The 22,229-nt window shown below is 38.1% G+C and overlaps 3 protein-coding genes across 4 annotated transcripts in view; 1 reads left to right on the forward strand and 2 right to left on the reverse strand.

Annotated features, from left to right (window-relative positions):
* LOC115770948 (furin-like protease 1) overlaps positions 1-22,229 on the reverse strand; it is a 188,260-nt gene that overhangs the window by 30,649 nt on the left and 135,382 nt on the right. The gene's annotated exons all lie outside the window — the stretch shown is intronic.
* On the reverse strand, positions 18,478-20,224 carry LOC115770950 (insulin-like growth factor-binding protein complex acid labile subunit). Its single transcript, XM_030716411.1, has one exon. The coding sequence runs from the start codon at positions 20,116-20,118 to the stop codon at positions 18,694-18,696; it is 1,425 nt and encodes a 474-aa protein (XP_030572271.1). The 5' UTR covers positions 20,119-20,224; the 3' UTR covers positions 18,478-18,693.
* On the forward strand, positions 21,252-22,099 carry LOC115770657 (collagen alpha-1(VIII) chain). The gene is made up of 2 exons (XM_030716023.1): positions 21,252-21,276; positions 21,339-22,099. Exons 1-2 carry the CDS (start codon positions 21,252-21,254, stop codon positions 22,097-22,099), a joined length of 786 nt encoding a protein of 261 aa, XP_030571883.1.

Here is a 22,229-nt window from a genome sequence, read left to right on the forward strand (position 1 = left end):
TGTTTGAAAGATGAAAGAAGCGAGCGACAAGAAGCGAACAGCGAGGCAGTGAGAATCACAAAAACAATATCAGCAACAACAACAATAATATTATAACTGAAATGCATTAATCAGGTATTTTTTCTATTTTGGGGGTAGTTCTTGGGAAGGGTAAGCGTTAGGTTTCTGAAATAAAGCAATCTGAACATTAAATTACTGATGAAATCCGTGACTGGTTTTGGATTGCAATGAAAACCATATGAAATATGTAGCTAGGTGGATGCTGTGGGTGGGTGGGTGGGCACAAACTGCACTTAAGGGATGATTTTTACTTTGTTTTATAGCATAGAAATATGAAACGCACATGTGTAAGACACAAATTGCTTGCATTGCATTATGGGCAATTTGCTGTTATCATCTTACTTCTACGGGATTTGCTTTCGAATAAAGATACATCTGAAACATATTTATAAAAACAACTGATTGGTTTCCCTGAGTTCTCTAGGTATAGAAGCTTTTCTATGAAACCTAAGCCCAATTAACATATCCTAGATTTTATACCAATTTAACTTATTTTATTCTGTTTCTAAGTTTCACTGGTCCTCCATGGGCCACTTTACTCAAAGCACAATGCCATTGACATAATACACCTTTCTCGATGGCACTATCTTTATTTCAATATCACCTTTTCTGTGTTTCCCTAGCTTTCGGCATGGCTTCTTGCATGGGCATGGGTCTCTTGTACATTTGCCTCTTGGATTGCCCATAAATTTGGTGGCGTAAAATGGGTTCCAATTTATAACTCGCAAACTCACGCCAATCTTCTAATGACGCCAGCCGACGGCAAGTGCCAGCAAACCCAACAGTTAATCATGTAGCAATGTATTAATTTGAACACCACTATAGGGCAACGAGCCACGCTGGATGTAAGCACATGCGATAACAAAGAGGACCTAAAGATTTATGGCATATATATGCTTAGCATGTATCTGTGAGATACCTTAAGCTGAATGGAAGTTGATGCGATAAAGAAGCTTGAGACACAGAAGCACAGACACCATCTATAAAATATACACACATACATACACACAGACACCATCTATATCCACATCATGCATTTCATATGAACTAATTTCGCGGCTGATTTTCCTGCTTGTGCTCTTCACGGTCTTCGCCTCGCGGCGTTGACACGCAGCGGCATCTCTTTTAATTTCCTAAAATAATAAAAAATTAAAACGCCGGAAAAATTCAATTTGAAAAAAGGGAATGCACGCGCAGACAGGACGGCGACGGGGAAGGATATTATAGCTATGTGAGTGATGGATTCGCCGCCGAATCTTTAAGCAGGGCTAGCGGAAATTTAACATAGCAAACATCCGGCAAAATGAAAAACATTATAGAAGGCAGCTTAAAAGAAATTAATCAAAAGAAAACTAAAACGAAGAAGTCAAATATTAAGTTGAAATTGTGTGCTTTAAAAATGTATCGATTGTAGATTAATGGTAAAACTATCGAAAAACAGACATGAGTCTGATTTTAATTTGCACTAAAAGATGCGTTCGTCGATCCTCTTACTTATAATCTAACAAATTTAATTTATCTTCTTAAATTTATAAAAGAGCTGAAGGCCGCCGAGTTGCAAGAGCTTAAAATATTGTCAGCCAACAGTTTTGCGGAAAAGTTAAAGACTTTTGACTTTCACTCGTTTTCATGTCGTGCTTACAACAAGGATAGAAGCTGCCCCATAAGAAGATTGCCACCAAGCGGTTGGAGGTACTGAGTATCGAGTAGTTTCGAGATTCGAAAAAAATAAAAAAGAAAAACATTTGTTGCATACTTTCAGGCTAAACAGAAGTGAAAGCTGCGCGTGCCTTGACACCGACAAAGAAAGAGAAAGAGAGAGAAAAAGAGAGATAGAGTGGGAGAGAGAGGGACAGAGAGAGAGAGAGAGAGGAAGAGAAAGAGAGAAGGGAAGTGTGCGTCTAGGCATGTGTGGTGCTTGCAATACTCAGACTCCTGTCAGTGGGTTACTTGCCACCAATGGAAGCGCTAAACATTGCAACTACAGCTTAGAGGAGTCAACGACAACAATAGGGTGACTAAAACAATTTTGGCTTTAAACAAACTCAGCCAAACGAGGGCAGGTTGGTGGACGGGGGAAGTACTGCATCACGTGACAGGTTCTAAATGTATCGTCTGGCTGCTGCGAACTTGAAAGCCGCAAGACACTTGCAACACTCATCGAACTGAAGAAGAGCAAACAACACTTAAAGATCTCACATATCAAGTTCTAGGCAAACGCAATTGCAAACGAGCTTCATATGCAGTTGGCTACTTTGCTGTGGACGCCGGGTGTTAAGCGGCGCGACAAGATTAAGGGGACGATGCATCTAATTTTCAATTCCGTATGTGGTGCTTGCTTAATGGCAATGCCATGCTTCAATATTTAAGCTGAAGAACTTATACGCAACACAGAGTTTTAGTCAAATTTAAGGGCAGATTCAAAAAATGTATGAGCAAATGCAAAGCTTAATAACAATAGTTAAATGTGCTAAATGGCTTTTAATTTAATCAATTTGTATAAAGTTAAACGAAGTGTTATGTCATAGAATATGGTTTTTCTATAGATTGTGAATTTCAAATGATTTTGATTTACTATTACTGTTGGCTATAAATAAAAAAGATTTAAATTTGAATTGATTAAAATAAAACGAGAACTAAATTGAAAATGTAAGTTATTTAGCTTCAATAATGTTCTAGTTTATTGAGTTCATGTAGACATTTTGGTAGGTATGGTAGGTATGATTGAATCAGTTCATTTTCTCCATTGTATGGACTTTGAATATACTCATAATTTTGTAAAACGTTCCCTTTTTCAAATTGAGTATAGTATAGGGTATTAAATAAGCGTATGTTACGGATTGCTTAAATTTATTGCCAGTCTTTTAGCATTTCAGACACCTCTCATCACATTTATCGACGGTATTTCTCACTTGATGTGAATAATATATCAGTTGTCAGTCATTCCCTTTCACTGTGCTCAAGTCAGATGCAACCCCTCCCCACCCAGTTACCGTCGAACAGGTGTGAAAAAACGTGCGCTCTTAAATTCAAAAACAAAAAAAAGCCAAACACGTTGCTTTCCCCGCCGTGAAAACTATACAACGAAAACCAAATGCAATGCGGCAAGCTACGCATTGTATAAAACACTCGCACACAATCACGCTTACACACACACATTGACACGGCGTTGGTTGCACAAATTTGAGCGTTGCATATTTTGTAGCGCTTGAAATTTTTATGGCAATTTGCCAGGCGAGCGACGCGCGTGCAGCGTGATAACCGTTGCAAAGTGTGGCAAAACGGAATTGTTGCGCTTAAATGCGGTCACAAAACGCACTCAGTAGGTTGACTGAAAAGGGGGAGGTGGTGGGCTGTTGCACGGTTGGTTGCAGGTTTGTGTGGCTTAAGAAGTGCAACGCATTCTTTTAGCGCTCTCACGTGCTGCGTTACGACTTTTCGTTGTGGCTTTCGCCTTGGACCCACATATTTCTCACATGTTAAATACTTGTCCTTTTATGCCATTTTTCTATCTCTGTCTCTCTCTATCACTCTCTCTCTCTCTCTCTCTCTCTCTCTCTCTCTCTCTCTCTCTCTCTCTCTCTCTTTGTGGATACAGGTATAGATCGTCCTACTCTTTTCTTTTTTCCCATCTGTTGTTCAATAAATAGCGGACTTCATGGCGGGCTCTGCCCTTCTCCGCTGCTTTTTGGTATCACTATAAAAATGCCTCAAAATGTTGCAAGGACTTTGCGGCTTCTGTTTTCCTATATTTTGGTTGTGCTGGACGTAGCCAAAAATGTGCATGACCTTTTACGACAGTTTTCACTCAGCTTGGCTTTAGCACAGGCATAATTTCACAGTAAATTGTTCAGTTTATGGTATCTAACACACACACATACACGCATACACACTCATTGTTGCATGCTTATAGTGTAACATATACATATAAAATAATGCCTTAACAGCTGCCCAACAGCAGCTTAGTTTTTCCATTTCTCGACAGAGCATTTTTGCTTCCTTTGCCTGGGGTTTTAAAAACATGACGGCAAATAATGCTAGAAAGTTTATGGTTAGCGTTGGGGGGATTGAGGGTGTTTTAAGTTGTGGGAAGGATGCAGAATATACTATGTTATCAAATCCTTTAATGCAGACAAATTTGAGTGAATTTGAGCGGATTGGCTGCGGGACTAGACTAGTCAAGCCAAATGAATGCCAGAAGCTATTAGATTTTCAGTGGTAATTAAGTTCGCAAGTGGTCAAGCTGTGTGGCTTATGCAACTGTGGCTTTTCCCAAAAAGGCCAAGGTAAAAACTTTGTCAAAAGCAGTTTGGGGAATAAAGTTAAGGCTTAAGGTTACTGATTTTTTGGTGGATTCTTAATTCAGGCAATTTATGTGATTTCAGAAAGGAATCTAACCAAGATTAGCTGAAAACTAAAATATCAACTGTCAGTTGTTTGGTTTGCCAGGTCGAAGTAATGCTTTGCACTTCGGATAATTTTGTGAACATGTTTGTTATACCCTGAACCCATTGAAAATGGGTATATGTTTTTGTGCAAATGTACGTAACAAGCAGAAGGAAGCATCTCCGACCCCATAGCAAGTAAATATATTCTTGATCAGCTTCAACAGCCAAGTCGATCTAGCCATGTCCGTCTGTCTGTCCGTCCGTCCGTATGTATGAACGCAAGGATCTCAGAACCAATTAGAGCTAGAGACTTGAAATTTTAGCTGTGGGTCCTCCTCGTCCATGCGCAAGGGACTTTTTTTTATTATTAGTTTACCTTTATGGTAAAGAGGATTCACGGTATCCCCTTGTCGGGAGCTGCGACTAAAACCTCTTATTTACTTCTATATTCGTTGTATTTTACCAATTTTAAATAAAATAATTTTAAAAACTAAAAGATTATAACAATTTTAACAAATTCACTTTTCCACTTCTGAAATGAGTCGAGTTTTAAAGCTTATTTTAATATTACTAAAGGTAGGTCTTCAATTATCAACTTTTGCAATTAGGAAAACTTTTCTTTTAGCAATATAGCAACTTTTTCAAATTAAGGCGAACTATCGTGTAAATGTTCACTTAAAGCTTAATCTCTTCTTCTCTCATAGAAATTCATAAACTTTATTCCATTCGAGCCAACGTAATGCAGTTACCAAATTGCTTTGAATGTATATTTGAGCCATGCATTTAACTAATATTTGTCGCTCTTTAAGCTGGCATGACTGGATCGACCCTCACATCTTGCTCTAATACTGGCTAGTGCCAGAAGCTTTCTCTCTTATGTTGCGGTACTGGGCATCTGCACAGCACCTGCAGTCAGAATACCCAAAAGGACCTGCAGGTAATTTAAACTAACACAACAGCTTTCGTCACAGTTTGGTTCAGTTGGCGCCTGGGGAGTCAGAGCCGAGTGGTTCAGAGTGTTCTGCTGGCTTTAGGCTCGCACCGCTGAGTGGGTCAACACGCTGGCTGCAGGGCTTATTCCATTTTTGCTGAATACACATAGTGGTGGTGGAAGGGGTTTTGGTTAACCAAAAGCAACGTGTTTTTCAATTTTGTTTTGTATTTTTTGCTGTTTTTAGCCTTTTTTTTGCTTATGGCCATGAAACAATTTTGAGTGGCGTCTTGTGGATACGTGCGCTGCGAAATATGCATCACATTATTTGCTTTGAATTAGCGCATGTCCTTGCTTGCCGACCTGCCCGGCGCCAATGTTATATAAATTAGCGGCAATGAAGAAATTTCAAAATTTATGAGTCTTTCAGGATCTTGTGAGAAAGAGAGAGAGCACACAAATTGCTTGAATGTGTTTTAAAAAATGTCTGGCGGGCATTCTGCAAAAAAACTCCACTTTCTGGGCACATGTACATCTGTTTGTATATGTGTGAGGGTAAAGGACGCGGCCAATGTGTATATTTTTGTCCTGTGGCTTTGCTCGTTATGACCTGTTAAGCATCACTGAACTGAGTTGTGTGCAAGAACGTGTTTACTTGGTGTTAGCGGGCGTGTGTGCGGGTGACTGTTGTCTGCCTCAATTTCTATCTGGGGATGTGAGAAACTTTCAACTTTTCTCTTGCTCACTTTGTATTTCGCCTTTTACCTCTTTTTGGGCGATATTATGCGCGTTGAGTAAAAACTAAAAACTAATTCTTCTTGCAATAATCCTATTTGCAATATGGGATGATATTCGAGTAAAACTGTATTTTCAGCAAAGTAACAAATGTAGGAATTTTTATCCAGATAGGTGAAAGTTCATAGGTTTAATAACCAGCTGCTTTTGAGCTTTAAGATTCTAAATCATTCTAGTTTAAATATTTATACCTGGGCAACTGCCTTATTTTCTTTTTTTTTGTTTTTGGCAATTATTGATTAAAATCGGCAGAATCCAAAGAGATCTAGTCTTTTTCTTTTCAAATAATACATATTTCGTGTCCACAAAGTTTGAAGTTTGTTCATTGATTTTTGTAACATTTATATTTTGTCATTTATAATGTTCAAAATATTTTTCAGATACTACAATTATATTTTTAAACAAAATCCTAAGGAGCATAATAAGATACAAAAACCATTAATGTAGCATTTATAATTATTTTTAATTATTATAAGGAACAATTTTTCCTGTTATTAAAATGCCAACAATATATATATGTTTATATATATTTGTTTCATTTCGCATTTAATGATAGCTACTTTTCTACTACATTTTCTGATACTTTCACTAATAATATTAATAGAATTACCATGCTTGTACGTACTTTGTCCTCCAACTTCGCATGAAAGTCAATTAGGGAACTTAAGCGGATGTCTAGTTGGGCTACCTGAACTGCCGGGACAGACTGACGGCCGACAGCCTTAACAACTCTCTACTAATTTCATAGACCCCATCCAATACATATATATCTACATTAATTTCCATTAGCACTGCTTACACACTGCCAATGCAAAGGTTTACGACGTTTACGTTTTATGCGCAATCGCCCCGAAAATAGAATAGAAGACGCTTTTCCCAAGCATCTTGCTGGACTTGACTGCCCAAAAGACACACTCGCACACACACACACTTGAGGCCGACTGGCAAATCTAATTAGACAGCCATGGAGCTTTCTATGCAATGCTCAGGCATTAATGCCAAGGTCCATAAAATGGCGCCCAACGTATGCCAGGGTGACAGTGACGCCGTCGGTTGGGTTCAATTGGCCTTTTCTTTATTAGGCTGAGGGTTTTTATGAACGGCTATACAATATGCACTTAAATGTTTCAAACTTTATGCCGAGATGTGTTGCTGGCAACCATATACATACACATAAATTAAGTATACCGCACGTTGTCCACAACAATTTCAACTCATGTAGCTTTAACTCTCACAACTGTAATAAAATTCAAAACGCTTAACGCTCTTTTTTGTTGTGGCTTTTATACTTGGTAGCTGCTCGCCAAATGCAAATGCGGAAACAGCGCAAATTGGATTTCCGCAGGGTAGCCAACCACTGAATTTATAAAAATCCTCATCTCATTATGCGTTATGAGTTGCGCTGCGAGTGTTTTTTGTTTGTTTATTTATTTATATTTTATTTTTGTTATCAAACACGGTTAGTATTATAACAAAAATGGTTTTGGCTAAATGTTTTATTCTTTGAATGAACGCGAAACAAAAAAAGTTATAATTACATTGGGTTTCTTTTTTGGTTTTCGGGGGTAACTTTTGTTTTTAATACCCTGTAATTGTTAGTGAGCTAAGGAGCGTATTTTTCACACGTGATTCTACATGCTACGTATGTATTTATTTATATTCGTTAAAGAACGCTTACTTATAGGGTATGTGTAGGGGTGGCACCAAGTTCTTTTTTTGGGTACAGTGATATAAGCTACTATACAACTTATTAACTAATCAATATTATTACTCTAGTTAATATTTATTCCGATAAATTTAGAATGGATAAATTTGAATTACAATTTTACTAATAATTAACTTTATTTAAATTAATTATTCGTATACGAGCATATGGAATAGTTAGTTGCAATTGTTAGTTATTTTGCGCTGTAGTATTTAAAGTAGTTGATAATGCAAATATTGCGAAACCTGTACAGTTAATTAGCTGCGCAAAAGTTTCTTAATACTCTGACATAATTAAATTTGGATTATACATGCTTCTACTCCAAAAATGTTGACACCAAACATGTCACATATGAAGTAATTTGATTAAGAGCAGCTGCTCCCCAAAGGTTTTTGTACCATTTTGGGCTAAAACTATGTGGACAAAGCAAAAAATACAACATAATTCAATTTATTTGAACAAATTGACTGCCAGAAAGTTCGGGTCCCAAAGCGAACCCAAAAAGACCAACAAATGAGAATGGAAGTAGGCATGGGGTATGTGTATGTGGTTGTGCGTCGGGGTGTGTGTGGATGTCGGTGAGTGTGGCATATGCAAATTGAGAAATCGCTTAGGAGACTACTTTTTGTGGGTGCCAGAAAACTAGATTTTGAATAATTGCTGCGGCATGCAAACTCTGTGAATCAAAATATATAAAATAGATGCCTGAGGGACTTTTCTTGCGAAAATTTAGTTTAAGCCAAGAAATTGAGCTACAAATTTGTGTTATCAGAAAAACCACAGATAGGCTACAAGCTTGACATTTTAAAACAGTTTAAAAGCCTCGAGAAAAGCTTAAGCCAAAAGTTGGCTTAAAGTTTTGCTATTGCGATTGTGGAAAAACTCAAACGAGACAGCGCAAACGCCCACAAATCAGACGACCACACAGCAATAGCAACAACAACAACTAAAACAACAGCATAAGCCCTTAAAAGTCGGCTCAAAAAAAGAAACAAAAGCACCAACAACGACAGCGGCAAAGGAAGCAAAGGTTGCGTGTCTGTGCGCTGAATTATTTATGTGCGCACGACAACAACAACAGCAACAATAATAGTAACAACAACAACAATAAGAACAATGCTAGCAACAATATGGCCAGAGGGAGGAAAAGGTTAAGCATGGATACGTGCAAAGGGCCAAATAAACGCAGACAGATAGAAAGAAAACAGCTGGGAATGCTCTAGTCAAGAATGCAAGACCATAAAATACCCCGTACGTAACTGCGAATTGCCAAAATATTCACATATTCACTTGCATCTGCTACTAGCATACACAAACTGCGGAATTTATTCAGTTTCTAAGTTCCTATTTCGCTTGCATTCATATCTCAATTCATTCTTAAAAAGTTTTTGCGTATATTCTCAGATGGTTTTATAATTATCATAATATAAAAATGCCATTTGGCTGAGTGTATGTACAAAAATTAGGATATTGAGATTTATCAATTGCAATTTGCTTAAGCACCTACCTTTACCGAAAATTGTACAGAGTATGCACACAGACTATGTTAGACACAGTGTGTACACACTCACACATATTCATATGTATTATTACTCGTCGGTCGTTACACTTATACAACACACACACACGCAAAGTCAGGCGCACATACGCACACATGCGTAAGAGCCACATGGCGCGAGTCTAACAAACGACAAAAGGCGGTTAGTTTTTGACTTTTGGCTGCCGCATTTGTTTTTTTTTTTCTTTTTTTTTTGATTTTTTTCGTGGTGTTGTTACCCTTTATATGGTTGGTGTTGATTGGGATGAGAGCACGCCAGCAGGGGCGTGTCGCCGCCAACGCCACGCTGTCTGGCTCTGTCTCTGCGTTTATGGGTTTTTCGGACTTTTGGCATTTTGGGGCGGCTTATAAATTATGAACAAAATGCCGGCAGTGGGGCTTCGAGACTAGCCACACATCCCAAACCCAGCAAGCTGCTAGCAACTTTCACAGCATAATTGCTTGTCTGTAGTGTGCGTGCGTGTGTGTTGTAGTTGATTGTATATGTTAAATGTAATGGCTCTTGCTTCTCGCATGTGCCCAAGTGGTTGTGGCACATGGTTAACGTAAACTGTCTCGAAGAATGCTTCTTTGGGATTTTAATGCGCGGGCTAACAAGTGTCGCTTAGGACATTGCATCTTCCGATTGTGTTCGCAATTTACATTCAAATTGACAACTCACCTGCAATGAAGTGAAAAAAAAAACAAATCACATTAATATCAATTTTAAGGATTGGTTTAGTTTACCCAATAAATTTGTTCAGTGCTCGATTGCAGCAAGTCTCTTGGCTTATTCTCTCAAACTAAGCCAAGAAGACGACAGCTTCACTGCCCAACACAATCAGTGTCAATTGCAGTAGCAACAGTGGCAGTCGAAGCGTAAGCAGTAGAGAAATAAGTGGACTAGAATAACAACGAGCAGTGTAATTTCAATATGGTGAAGGAATTTGTAGTTCCTACACTGAGAATATATTTAGTAATTCTTGACTTAATTTAACTGAGTTCAAATAAAATTAAAATAAATTTCATGTTGTTATTATTTAATGAACTACGGGTTGAATTTGGATTCCATTCTATAGAATATCTTGAATTCTTAATTTAAAAAACACGTCTGTATATTAAAACGTACTTAGGATACCAATTCTACATAGCATTGATTTTTATTCAAGTATTATCCATATTTTATTCATATTAAAAAAAAAAAAGATTTTAAATTAACCAAATTTTAAATACAAACTAATGCTCTTGATATATTATTATATGATATCGTATCATGCAATACCAGTCCGAAAATTAGGTAGCCTAGATATAATTGTTTATATTGACCCAATTAACTCTCCATTTTGGGGTTTATAAAAAATGTCAATTCTTTAAAATAGAAGAATAAAATAAAAAAATGTATAATTATGAATAGAAAAGTATACATGATATAGCTGAATTTAATTTCGCTCAGTGCAGACGCATGTCTACGATGTCCAATACTCTCGATGTCATCTCTATACACTGCGATACTTATCGTTAAATTCAATTTGCAATTTATAAGATTTTAAGGCAACAGCAGAAAGAAATGCTGGCTTTCAGGCAAACCCTTCCCCGCAAACACTCACACATACACACCCACAAACACAAACATGCACTTGTAGTTGCTTCAGCCCACATAGATATGCCATAAATTGTGCAAGGCAATGGGCAATGCCAGCTGCGCATTCCATGCGAGTGCAACACAATGAGGGTATTGTCATTTGGCATGGGTTTCATATCAAGCATTGTTCACTGGAGTGGAACACACCTATATTTATATACATATACATGTGTGTGTGTGTGCGTGCGTGTACTGTCGCATTGCTTGGTCAACTGCCAATGCCACGCCGAAATGCAAAAGGTATGCGAATAACTATAGCTTTAACCCAGCTAACCAAGAAAACTATTATCTAATCTCTTTTTTTTTCTTTACCTCTCCCTCAAGGGGAACATTTTAGTTTTCCCATTTCTGCTTTGCCATGTTGCATGGACAAATTGTTGTGGCAGCCATCGCATAATATCGCATAATGATTTGTCATGTTAGCTCCGCTGGGCTATAGCTTATGTTGATTTCCCATATATCAGAAGTAAAAGAGAATTTAAAATAGACGTGGAAAAGCTGAGTAAACCAAATGCTAATGCATTGTGTTTCCTTTATTTGTCAAGGGAACCGAATGCCAATTTGCATATCCGCTGTCTGGACAGATGCATGGGTTGAGTGGACCAGAAGTAGTTTGTGGTGCTCTGTTCTTTTTTAACTCTCAGCTTTATTTGCATGAATAGTTAAGTTGATTTGCGGATTTGTTTGCCTTTTAGATACATTTTTTTGCTTTTAATGTTGTTCGATTAAATTTATTTTTTTTTTTTTTGAAAGGTATTCTAATTGCTTTATATGGTCATAAATAAAACTATCCGAACAAAAACCAGAATAATTTCGTTTTATTAATTAAAACTATTAAGAAATGTTTATTTAATTACATCTATAAAAACGGTTCGGTAAAAGAAAATTTGTATTTTGTATTTTTCCAAAGTCATATCATCCTAAAAACAAGAAAGGGCAACACTGGATGCAAACGATTCCGGTAAGTTCTGCGTGAAATATTGAGACATAACTTTAATTTTCAATTTTAAGCTCAGGAATATTCCTATCAGTGCCAGTTAAACTGTCAACTACGACACATTATACCACCTTCAAGGCGCCTTAATGCTGCGTACCTTACCAGCGGGTTCGGAAACATGATATGTGGGCATAATACTGGACTCAGTGTGGCTGCCAAACAAACAGCTACTGTCAACAGCTGGAAAAACAAGTTAACGCGCGCGGGGTTGCTTCGGGAAGTCGAACAATGTACAAATGCCAGTCGCATGCGTAACATTATCTAGCGATTACAAAATCGAACACTGCAGCAAATTTCTGGCTGCCCATTAAACCCCAATAGGAACAATGGTCGTCTGTTTAACGACAAAAAATAGACTAGCCAACAGCCGGGTTCGGTTAACTCCCATAAGAAGACTCCAAAAAAGGCAATTCAGGATGCAGCTACTCACCACGGCTATAGACATATGGAACTGACCTATTTAAGCTAAAACTATTTTAATTTAGTTGTGATCTTGTTTTAAATTGTTTTGGAGTTTTAATTAATATTTATGCCGAACCGTGGCGTCGTAGGAGTAAGTAAATATGCCTAATACATAATAGAACAAAAAAAAACAAAACATGTATGAAAGGTTCTTGCTTAAGAAATTGTATTTTCAAACTTAAACATCACTGTCCATATTGTGTTTCATGGCGTGAAATTAGAACTATTATATGCTGCATCCACGACTGCAGGTTGCACACGAACCCAATGCAGTTAGCTGACAGCTTACTGCCACAACTCGTGTGTGGATCGTGCTACGTGCTTATGAGCTTTTGCTACTTAGTTAAACAATTTGGTTAAAAGTTAGAAAACACACTTCGCACGCACATACACACACGCATAATACATACACACCTGAGAAAAGCCTCGCGTGGTTCCTGATGCAAGTTGAAACGTGCGAGCAGCAACAGCTAGACATATAAGAGCATGGGATCCCCAAAGCAGCACCAAAGACACGTACCACAGTCAACTGTAAAATGGGCGTGGCCAGCAGGTGGGCGGCGGTATGGCAACGTAATTGCGTCAAAAAGGCAGTTAATAAGGCAGCGAAAACAAACTGTGCTGCGTGGCCAAATTAAATTCAGCGCAAAGCAGCTAAATACGTTTTTTTTTACGGTTTTTTCTGTTTTTCAGTTCCTTTAACAATTAGATGCCGAAGAGTGAAACTGTGTGCACACACCCACAAACACACACATAGGTGTGTAATATATTATTTAACATGCATTTTAGCCAGTTGCCAGCAATCGGCTAATTAGCCGCCTCCAAACATGTTTCGGAGCGGGCCTGGCGTGTTGCTAATTAAGCGTGAATTTATGCAAACGCACGTAGCGCATACGCCCCGTTTGCCTACCCAACCAGCGACAGTTTAGAGCATTCAAACGCATAACTACAAGTACATTCATATCTATACGCATGTATTTACGAACGTTCACATGCACGAGTATATTATTCATGGCTGCTCAATTACGGGGTAAGAAGAAGGGGGGACCAACACCAGCACATGTAAGCAACATTGAATTTTAATGCTGCAAAAGCTCACACCGAATTGATACCCAGCATCTGATATACTTATATTTTTGGAATGATTCACAATAACTATGGGTATATCAAATATATAATATTTTATATAACCCTAGTAAATCGAAGTAATTTATATAAAATGATTTAAATAAGTTTTCGAGATCAGTCAGCTAGGTCCAAAAGCTTAAATTACTATATTTAAATAATAAATTATGAACAAATATATTTTAAATGCTATTGCACTGCATCTACGTGAGCTCGTATAGAAGTAACCTTCTGAATTTTTTTTATAAGATATATCTTAGTCACCACAACCGCAATAGTTCCTGCATTTATTTTTCGCTGCCGGGCAGATAAGCATCTGTTTTTGTAGCCATTAAGTTTTATTTATGTGCGCCAAAAAGTAGGCAGCATTTTTTAATGTGCTCGAATGCCTAATTGCACACCTAATTGTAAGGCAGAAAGAATTGAGAGAAACAAAGTGCGAGAGAGCGAGATAGCGAAATGCTAATATGCACATAATTGCATGCAAGTGTGTGAAATATGTCAGCTTTAGCTTAATAAATTTATTGCATACAATGAACATTCCAATTGCTTGTCTCTTGACTCATTTTTTTAAGGCCTCTTAATGGACGCTCTTGAGCATAAGCATCAAGTATTCCATAATTTGGAGCAATAAGAATAGCTTGTTAATTAAATAAATACATATCTAATTTAAGGGATTGTGTATATAGCGGAATACATTTTATTGAGTTTTCTTGGGGAGCTTAAAGATAATTTCAGTGGAAATCCTATTTACTTGAATGTGGTTTTTATATTTGAGCTAAATATGCCATTTACACGTCGAAAATCTAAACAAGGACAGTGTACTAGATCAAACAGATGTGCTCTAATGGACAAGTACTATAATCGGCGGCCAACCTTAAAGCCCAGCTCGTTTATCCCTTGAACTTGCAGTGAGCTTGAAGTGGATTAGCCAGCTCAATTTCGCCCTTAACAAGCTCCGCAGAACTGGCTGGTCCAATAACTTCATACCGCCTAGCCGCAATTTTGCTTTACTTGGAATCCGTTGCATAAAATGTGATCTATGGTGCCGCATTGAGGAAATAAACTTAAAGCCAAATGCATTAGTTTAGTTAAGGACGCAGGAGTTTGTATAGATTGTAATGCGGCCAAGAGTTCTATCCAACATACATCTGTTGCAAGGCTAAGGACTTGTGAAACAATGTAATTAGTAATTCAAAAGTGTAAAAGTTCAATTAATGTGAAAGAGGGAAGGCCGAATGGCTTTTAGGTAGAGGTGGCAGCAAGAAGGGCGAATGAAACTTGTAAAGTTCGGTTAATAAAATCAACTTAATTATAACAAGGGCAATAAAGACAAGAGGGTAATTCCCTGACAAAGAGTGCTCGACTAAAAGAGATTACTCGAAAAAGCAATGCCCGGTTCAAAATGTTTTTTAACTTCAGATATTTAGCTCTGATTAATACAAAAATACTGTAAGTCTTCTATATCTTTGGTGACTCTTTCATAATTTAAAATTGGTCAACTTAATTAGATTATCAAACAGTCAAGAATTAAGAAGTCATTTGAATATTATATCAAGAATTTGCTTTTACAGAAGAAAAATAATAAAAAATATTATTGAATTATTTTCTTATGTTTAGCAAGTGAAAATTCATTTTTATGAAATCCAAGTGCACATAACTAATATCCTATCCTAAAAGGAGATATGCAATATCAATTAACTAATTTGAGTGAGTGATTGTATGCAATCAGACTGTTATGTAGATTAAATAAATATAAATAAAATAATATGATTAATTTTCTTACACAGCTTGTAAAGTGCCTGTCACACAAGTCAAGGATACCCTATTTAGGGTTTGTTTGAATGGGTAAAGTATATAACAAGCAAGTGGCAATGAAAGCAACCAAAAAACTGAGAGTTCTCTGCAGCTTTTGTTTTCCTAATGAGCTGAGACAGCAGCAACAGCAAAAGCAACACCAATTTTCAAAAACTTTCCAAAATTAATTTAGTTGAAGGCAGAAACCAGTCGCTATGACAGCAGGGACTGTAGGTGTGTGTGTGTATTAGTTGCTGTTGCGCATATGTTGCATAACGTTAGCATGTTAACGTTGTTAAAGCAACGTTTTGCTAACTGAGTAAACAGCAGCTGCCACAGTTGCCACGGCGCGTCGCGGCTACCCTGCAACAATGCCAGGAACAGAACGCAGACAGTGGGAACAACGCGTCGCATAACGGAAACGGAAGTTGCTTACAGCAGTTAGTACTACAAATCTTACAGTCAGTGAGCGGACGAGACAAAGGCGGGGCCGCGGGCGGGGTCCAAGCCAATAACAGTAACATCTTAATGGCATAAGCTTTAAAATCTTCTACATACTTTATGGCGCTTACAGTTAAAGAAGTTCTCTTCCTGCATTTAAATTGTTGCGAGTTAAACTATTAAACGACTTGCATTTTTTAATTGGGATGTAGCAAATGGCTACATTGGTTAGTCAAGCGAAAAAAAGCAGAATTGGTTTAATTTATCTTTACCGTCTGGCAGACTGTGGCGATTTATTCGAAAATTGCTTATATACAGCTTAACACGTTGGAATGTGTTTTGAGTTTCAGTTTAGTTTTGGGTACGCTAGTTTCATTTATATCTCACAAGAGATTTCATTTATATACAAGTGCAATAAGAAGGACGAAGAACAAGTAAGAGGTTCTATTCGGAGCTCCCGACTAGAGGATACCCTGAAGCCTTTTCTTTCAACATCAAATGCAAATATATATACATGCTATATGTCAAGTTTGGTTACTCTAGCTCTTATTATTTACATAAATTGCTCAAGAAACAGGATTTTGATATCGATTTTTATCGATTACTTGGAACCGGAGCGAGTTATCGATTATCGGAAGCAAACTCGTACTGTGCAGGCACTAAGAGGACCTACATCTAAAATTTAAGTCTCTAGCTCTTATAGGCTCTGAGATACTTGCGTTCATACATACGGACAGGCGGACAGACGGACAGACAGACAGACATGGCTAGATCGACTCGGCTATTGATGCTGATCAAGAATATATATACTTTATGGGATCGGAGATGCTTACTTCTGCCTGTTACATACATTTACATTTTGCACAAATACAATATACCCTTTTTACCCATTTTTAATGGGTTCAGAGTATATAAAACAGAAACAAACATTTTAAATTCTGTAATAAAAATATTAACTAAATTTCCTGCCAAACCATGCCTGAAATGTATATGTATAAATTGCAGGCTAAGTGGATTTATGTTTTGACCGCAGTTTATAATAACATGCATCTGTTTACAGATATAAGCTAACGCATGTGTGTTGCATATGCAGCTGCATGCATAACAAAAATATTTATGCTATGATTTTTTTATTTCAGCATTTTCTCGCTTTCAGCTCATAAAAAATATTTATATTTGTTTATTATTTTTATTTTATTTTTTAAAGCTACTTTTGTGAGTTGGTATGTGTGTGTGTGTGTTCTGTGTGTCTGCATTTAATTAAGTTTTGTCGGCTTTTAAGTGTCACTCCGACTCTGTCTCTTTAGTGTGCGATTTCGCAGATAGCTTTCATAATGGCCAAAAGTGTATTTGTTTTTGCTTTTCAATTGTAGTAAAATATTTATGGTATATTAAATTATTTTTTTTTAATAATTTCGACGCATATATTCGTCACAATAGGCTGTTTAAATCCGTGTTATGTGCGTATCGGTTTTGCATTAAAAAAATGATGAAATGTGCTTAATGGGTTTTCGTAAAGCACATAGAATGCATATGATATTTATACAACAAACACTCTTTACAGCATAAGAAATGCCTTTTCAGGACAGTTGAAAATGCAATTTCAAATATCATTTGTAGTTAGCAAAATATCTTTTAAAAGTAATAATGCCTAATTAGATAATATTAAATATAATTAAACTACGTGAATTGAATATGTTTACTAAGTATTATTATTTAAAATATTTAAAAAAAATCTAATTAAATCAATTCTATAACATCATTTAATGTGCTGATTGAGTTTGGCATAAATATTTCTACAGTCCTCAGTAAATGTCCCATTAGTAAAGGCAAGTAGAGTACAGACTATATATCCAGTGCTCTTTGAATCCTTTAAATAATTGAAAAGAACACGTGGTTTGCTTTAATTCGAATCCTGGAACTCGAGGCGGTTAAGTCATCAACTATTCGGCTGGTTGTTACCAAATAATAATGTATACCATAATAGATATAATCAAAATAAGAATTGTCTTTTCTATGTATATATTAAGCCTTGGAACTAAATAGCTTAGATAAATTTAGACAAAACCTAAGTACAATTAATAAAAAAAAAATATTTGACAGTCCAAATAGCAAATCACAAGAAAGTCATTCAAAAAAGTTGAAGTTTAAATAATAACAGAAAAAACAACGAAAACAGGCAATAAAACGAACTATTGAAAGCGGCTTCGTAAACAAAAAAAAAAAAATAATAAAAGGCCTGTGGGTACATTGATATGTTTACCTTGGCCACGAATCATGCAAACGCTTTCGATGTTTCGGTTAACAGTTCCAACTGATGCCTCTCCCCAAGGTTCGGGTCGTGTACCCGTTTTTCCATAACTGTGAGCCCTGGTTGGAGTTCAAATCTTTGTTCGAAAAAGTATTTTGCTTTCAATTTTTCAATAATCAATTCAATTAATCATAAATTTAATCAAAATAAATGCAGGTCAACAGCTCTAGTGCTATAAGAAAACAACCCGCGTTTTATAGAAGATTTTAACTGAATTACAATATCTCTACCGGTACTTATCCAGAAAAAAATAAAAAAAGGTAAAGCCAGCTTTGTTTGGCTCTCAAAGAGTACTGCGCTTTATTATTAGATGTACACTTATTTAAATGTTTGTCAGTGGCTTGCTTGTGTCAATTATTATAATTTCTTAAAAGACGATTATATATAGGATATTAAATAGATAATATATCCATAATGTAATTGAATAGATATGCGCACGCTTGGGAATAAAAAGCGCGTCTTGTTAATGTTTTTATAGATATTATCTTTCAGCTCTAGCGTTTTACAGCTTGAGTTTCATTTCCTCCAACATGCGATAGACCCTGACAAATTTCTTATCCACCAGCTCGGTAAAGGCTTTGATCTCATTCCGGACTATAGATAGCTCCAGAGCGGCCTCCGAGTTTGCTCCGTCGCACTTCTTGGATATTTTGTCGCTCTCATACCAGCAAGCGATGCCATCGACATAATCATCCACCAGTTCGGGTGCCGTCAGATCCTCCATAAACGAAATATCGCGTTTCTTCACAAACGAACTCATGAGCAACTGCAGAAAATCGCAGTTCCAATTGTTCTGCTGAAAGTAGAAATATTGCAGCGCCTTCAAACTGTCGAAGAGCGTGATCTTCAGGGAGTAGATGGTATTCGCCGATATGTCCAGCATTTGCAAATGCGTTTGCTTCTTGAAGAGACCCTCTGCCAGCTCATGTGTGTTGGTAGCCGACAAGTTGAGGCGCAACAATGCTGTAAAACGACGCAAAGGATTCCCTTGCAAGTTGCCCAAGGGATTCTGCGATAGGTCCAAGCTGGTCACATTGCTCGCCAGCGGTATGTGCGGCAGCTCGCGCAATGAATTATTGTGCAAGTCCAGCTCCCTTATAACACCATACACAGTAAGTCGGCGCAGGTCGCAGCTGTGGGCCAGCACCTGTTCCAGCAGCGAGAAATTCAACGTGAGTTCGTGGAGTATATTGCCGGAGATGTCTAGCAGTGTGAGGCGCGGCTGAAGTTTTAGTATCTCCGATTCAAAGGTCGCAAGAAGATTGCGCGCCAAACTTAAGCGAGTCATATTTAAATTCTTATCGAAAATGCCGCGTGGCAGCGCTCTTAGCCGATTGCCCGCCAGATTCAAATCCAACAATTTACGCAGCCCAGCAAAAACGCCCAGGGGCAGCTGTTCCAGCTGATTGTCAGCGAGCGACAGGTCCTTGAGTTCCTTTAGCGCATGAAAACTGTGATTATGCAGCACCTTTAGCAGATTATTCTCCAAGTGCAGTGTTGCCAGATTGTCGGCACCAAGAAAAATATTCTTGGGTATATCTTTAAGGCGATTATGACCCAAAAACAAGCTCATCAAATTGCTGGCGCCCTCGAATTGCGGCTTCTCGAAAGTCTCCAGCGTGCAGTTCTCCATGCGCAGCAGCTGCAGGTCGGGAAACGTGTCAAACATTAGATGCGGTATTTTGGCAATGCTCGAATTGATGAACGTCAGCATCAGCTGCTTGGCAATGGGTGCTTGCGAGAGAATAACATAATCATTGCGTCCAATCTCGACGCCCGTGCAAATGTTCGCCGTGCAATGATCCTGCAGCCAAATGCGACGCAGCTGACCACCGGTGGGTGAGGCCGCTCCGCTGGCCGAACCAATCGTGGAGCGCAGCACAGTGCACACGACAAGCGACAGCAGCAGTGGCTGTGGTAGCCACATCCTGTGTACCGTAGGACACGACTTCGATGCTTGCAACACGAAATTTCCACTTGTGGCAACGAGAGTTAGAGACGTTTCGACTAGGCGACAAGCGCCCAAACGACGCGCACGCCACGGCGCAACTGGCTCTACTGTTTGCAACTGGACACTCAGTTCGTTTTAGTGGACCACAAGTTTTGGATGCGGGCTTGGGGCTTCAATTATGCCACAGCATTCGCAGAGGGGCTGCAACCCCATGCTGCGTTCCATTGTACATTGGCAAACTCTTTAATTGCCCGAATACATTGCTTTTGATTTAATTCAATTAAATGCTGCACATACTTTTTATTTTCTAACTGGGTTTCATATGTATAAGTATTTGGCATACATAATACTTGAATTTCACATATAATAATAGCTCAGCTGAACTTTCGGTTTCATTCCAATTTCACAGCTAGCTCCAACTATACTCAACTATTCATTATTTGTATCTATTGTATTTAGTATTTTTTATATGTTTTATGTTTTTGTTGTCGGCCTGATGAAAATTAATGTTTTTTAAAGTAGGAAATGCCAAAATGCTCAAAAAAAGGGGTGACCAATGCAGCGATTAGTTGAAATATATCCATGTGAATTTAGAATAAAGCTATTTTTATAGCTATAAGCAATTTTACTGTGTATTCAATTACTTGAAGTAAATATGTGCAAGATCTTTTTTGGTGAATCTATTCTTAGGCTTCATATACTTAATAATACCAAAGAAACTTTCATCTAGCAATAAATAAAATTGTATCTCAATCTTAACGAAGCTAATGAGCTTCTACTTAAATGCCACACCCATGGATCATCAAGGAAGATCACGCAAAAAGATTAGCTAAGTTTGCCTGAGCCAAGTCGAACCAGTTTTTTTTTTTTTGGATATCTCAGCTGACCCAGTTATCAAAGTGACCAAGCTTGGCTAGGCAGTTGAAATTGATTAATTAGCCAAAGTTGATTGAACCCTAGATCAAAGGCAAATTAATCTGATTTAAGTGGGCGAAAATTGTAGCTAACTCAAAACAAAGCCTTTCTAAGAACTAATTGATCTTATCTATTGGATAACTTTTGGATATAAAAGACGTGGGTTCAAAGAATCACCAAAACAGTAAGCTGAGATGACAGTCAGTGTTAAGATACTTGGTAAAGCGCCGCTTGCAATATTCAGATATAAGAACTTTCGACTAAAGATTCCTTTGTTTCAGTGTTACTCCTTGGAATTGGTCTGTCTCAGGCGCGTCTAGTTCGGGTTCAGGGTTTGGGTCGTAGCGCGGGTTCGGAGAACAATGCAGATGAAAATGCTCCACAACTGGTGCTCTACGCTCCCGGGGAACAGCTGAAGCAGGAAAGCCGAAATGAGCCCAGTTTCAATGAGCCGCAGATAGTGGAACCGGAGTCTGATAAGGACAGCCGTAAGGTGCCTGACTATCTGTATTCCAATTCGATACCCATGCTCAGCGAACCCAACGTAAAGTATCGTCTGCCCCAGTTGACTGCCTATCCCCTGGCCTATGGACAACAAATTATCACCAATACAAACAGAAGTCCCAATAACAACAATAATCTAGGCTTAGATAGCATACCATATGTGGTGGTGCCCCGTGTCCAGCTGGGCTTTAATGTGCAGGGCCAAACAGGTCTTAACTGGCCTGGCTTTAATCTGTTGCCTGCCAAGCAGCCAGGCGAACCACCCGAACAGAAGGAAGAAACACAAACTGCCTATATTCCGATACCAGTGCCAGGTCCACCAGGTCCACCGGGTCCACCGGGTCCACCGGGTCCTCCAGGACCGCGCGGACTAACCGGACCAATGGGGCCACGAGGCAGGGATGGTCCACGCGGACCACCCGGAAATGCAGGTATTACATCACAGACGCCACAGAGTATTTGGTATGCCCAAAGCAATAGCAATATCAATGGGAATAAGCCGCAATATGAACATTTCTCGAATGGTTATCAAAACTAAAGCGAATAAAACAGAAGATTAACTGATTAATTTGGGACTATTTTTTGTCTATTTAATTTTAAGGGCCATGCCATTACCTATCAAAAAGACTTCAAGGAACACAAAATAAAGGATTGCCAAAGACGTAAAA

Source organism: Drosophila novamexicana, unplaced genomic scaffold (assembly GCF_003285875.2).
Source record: "Drosophila novamexicana strain 15010-1031.04,08,12 unplaced genomic scaffold, DnovRS2.1 tig00004560-arrow-pilon, whole genome shotgun sequence".
NCBI classification, from domain to species: domain Eukaryota; kingdom Metazoa; phylum Arthropoda; class Insecta; order Diptera; family Drosophilidae; genus Drosophila; species Drosophila novamexicana.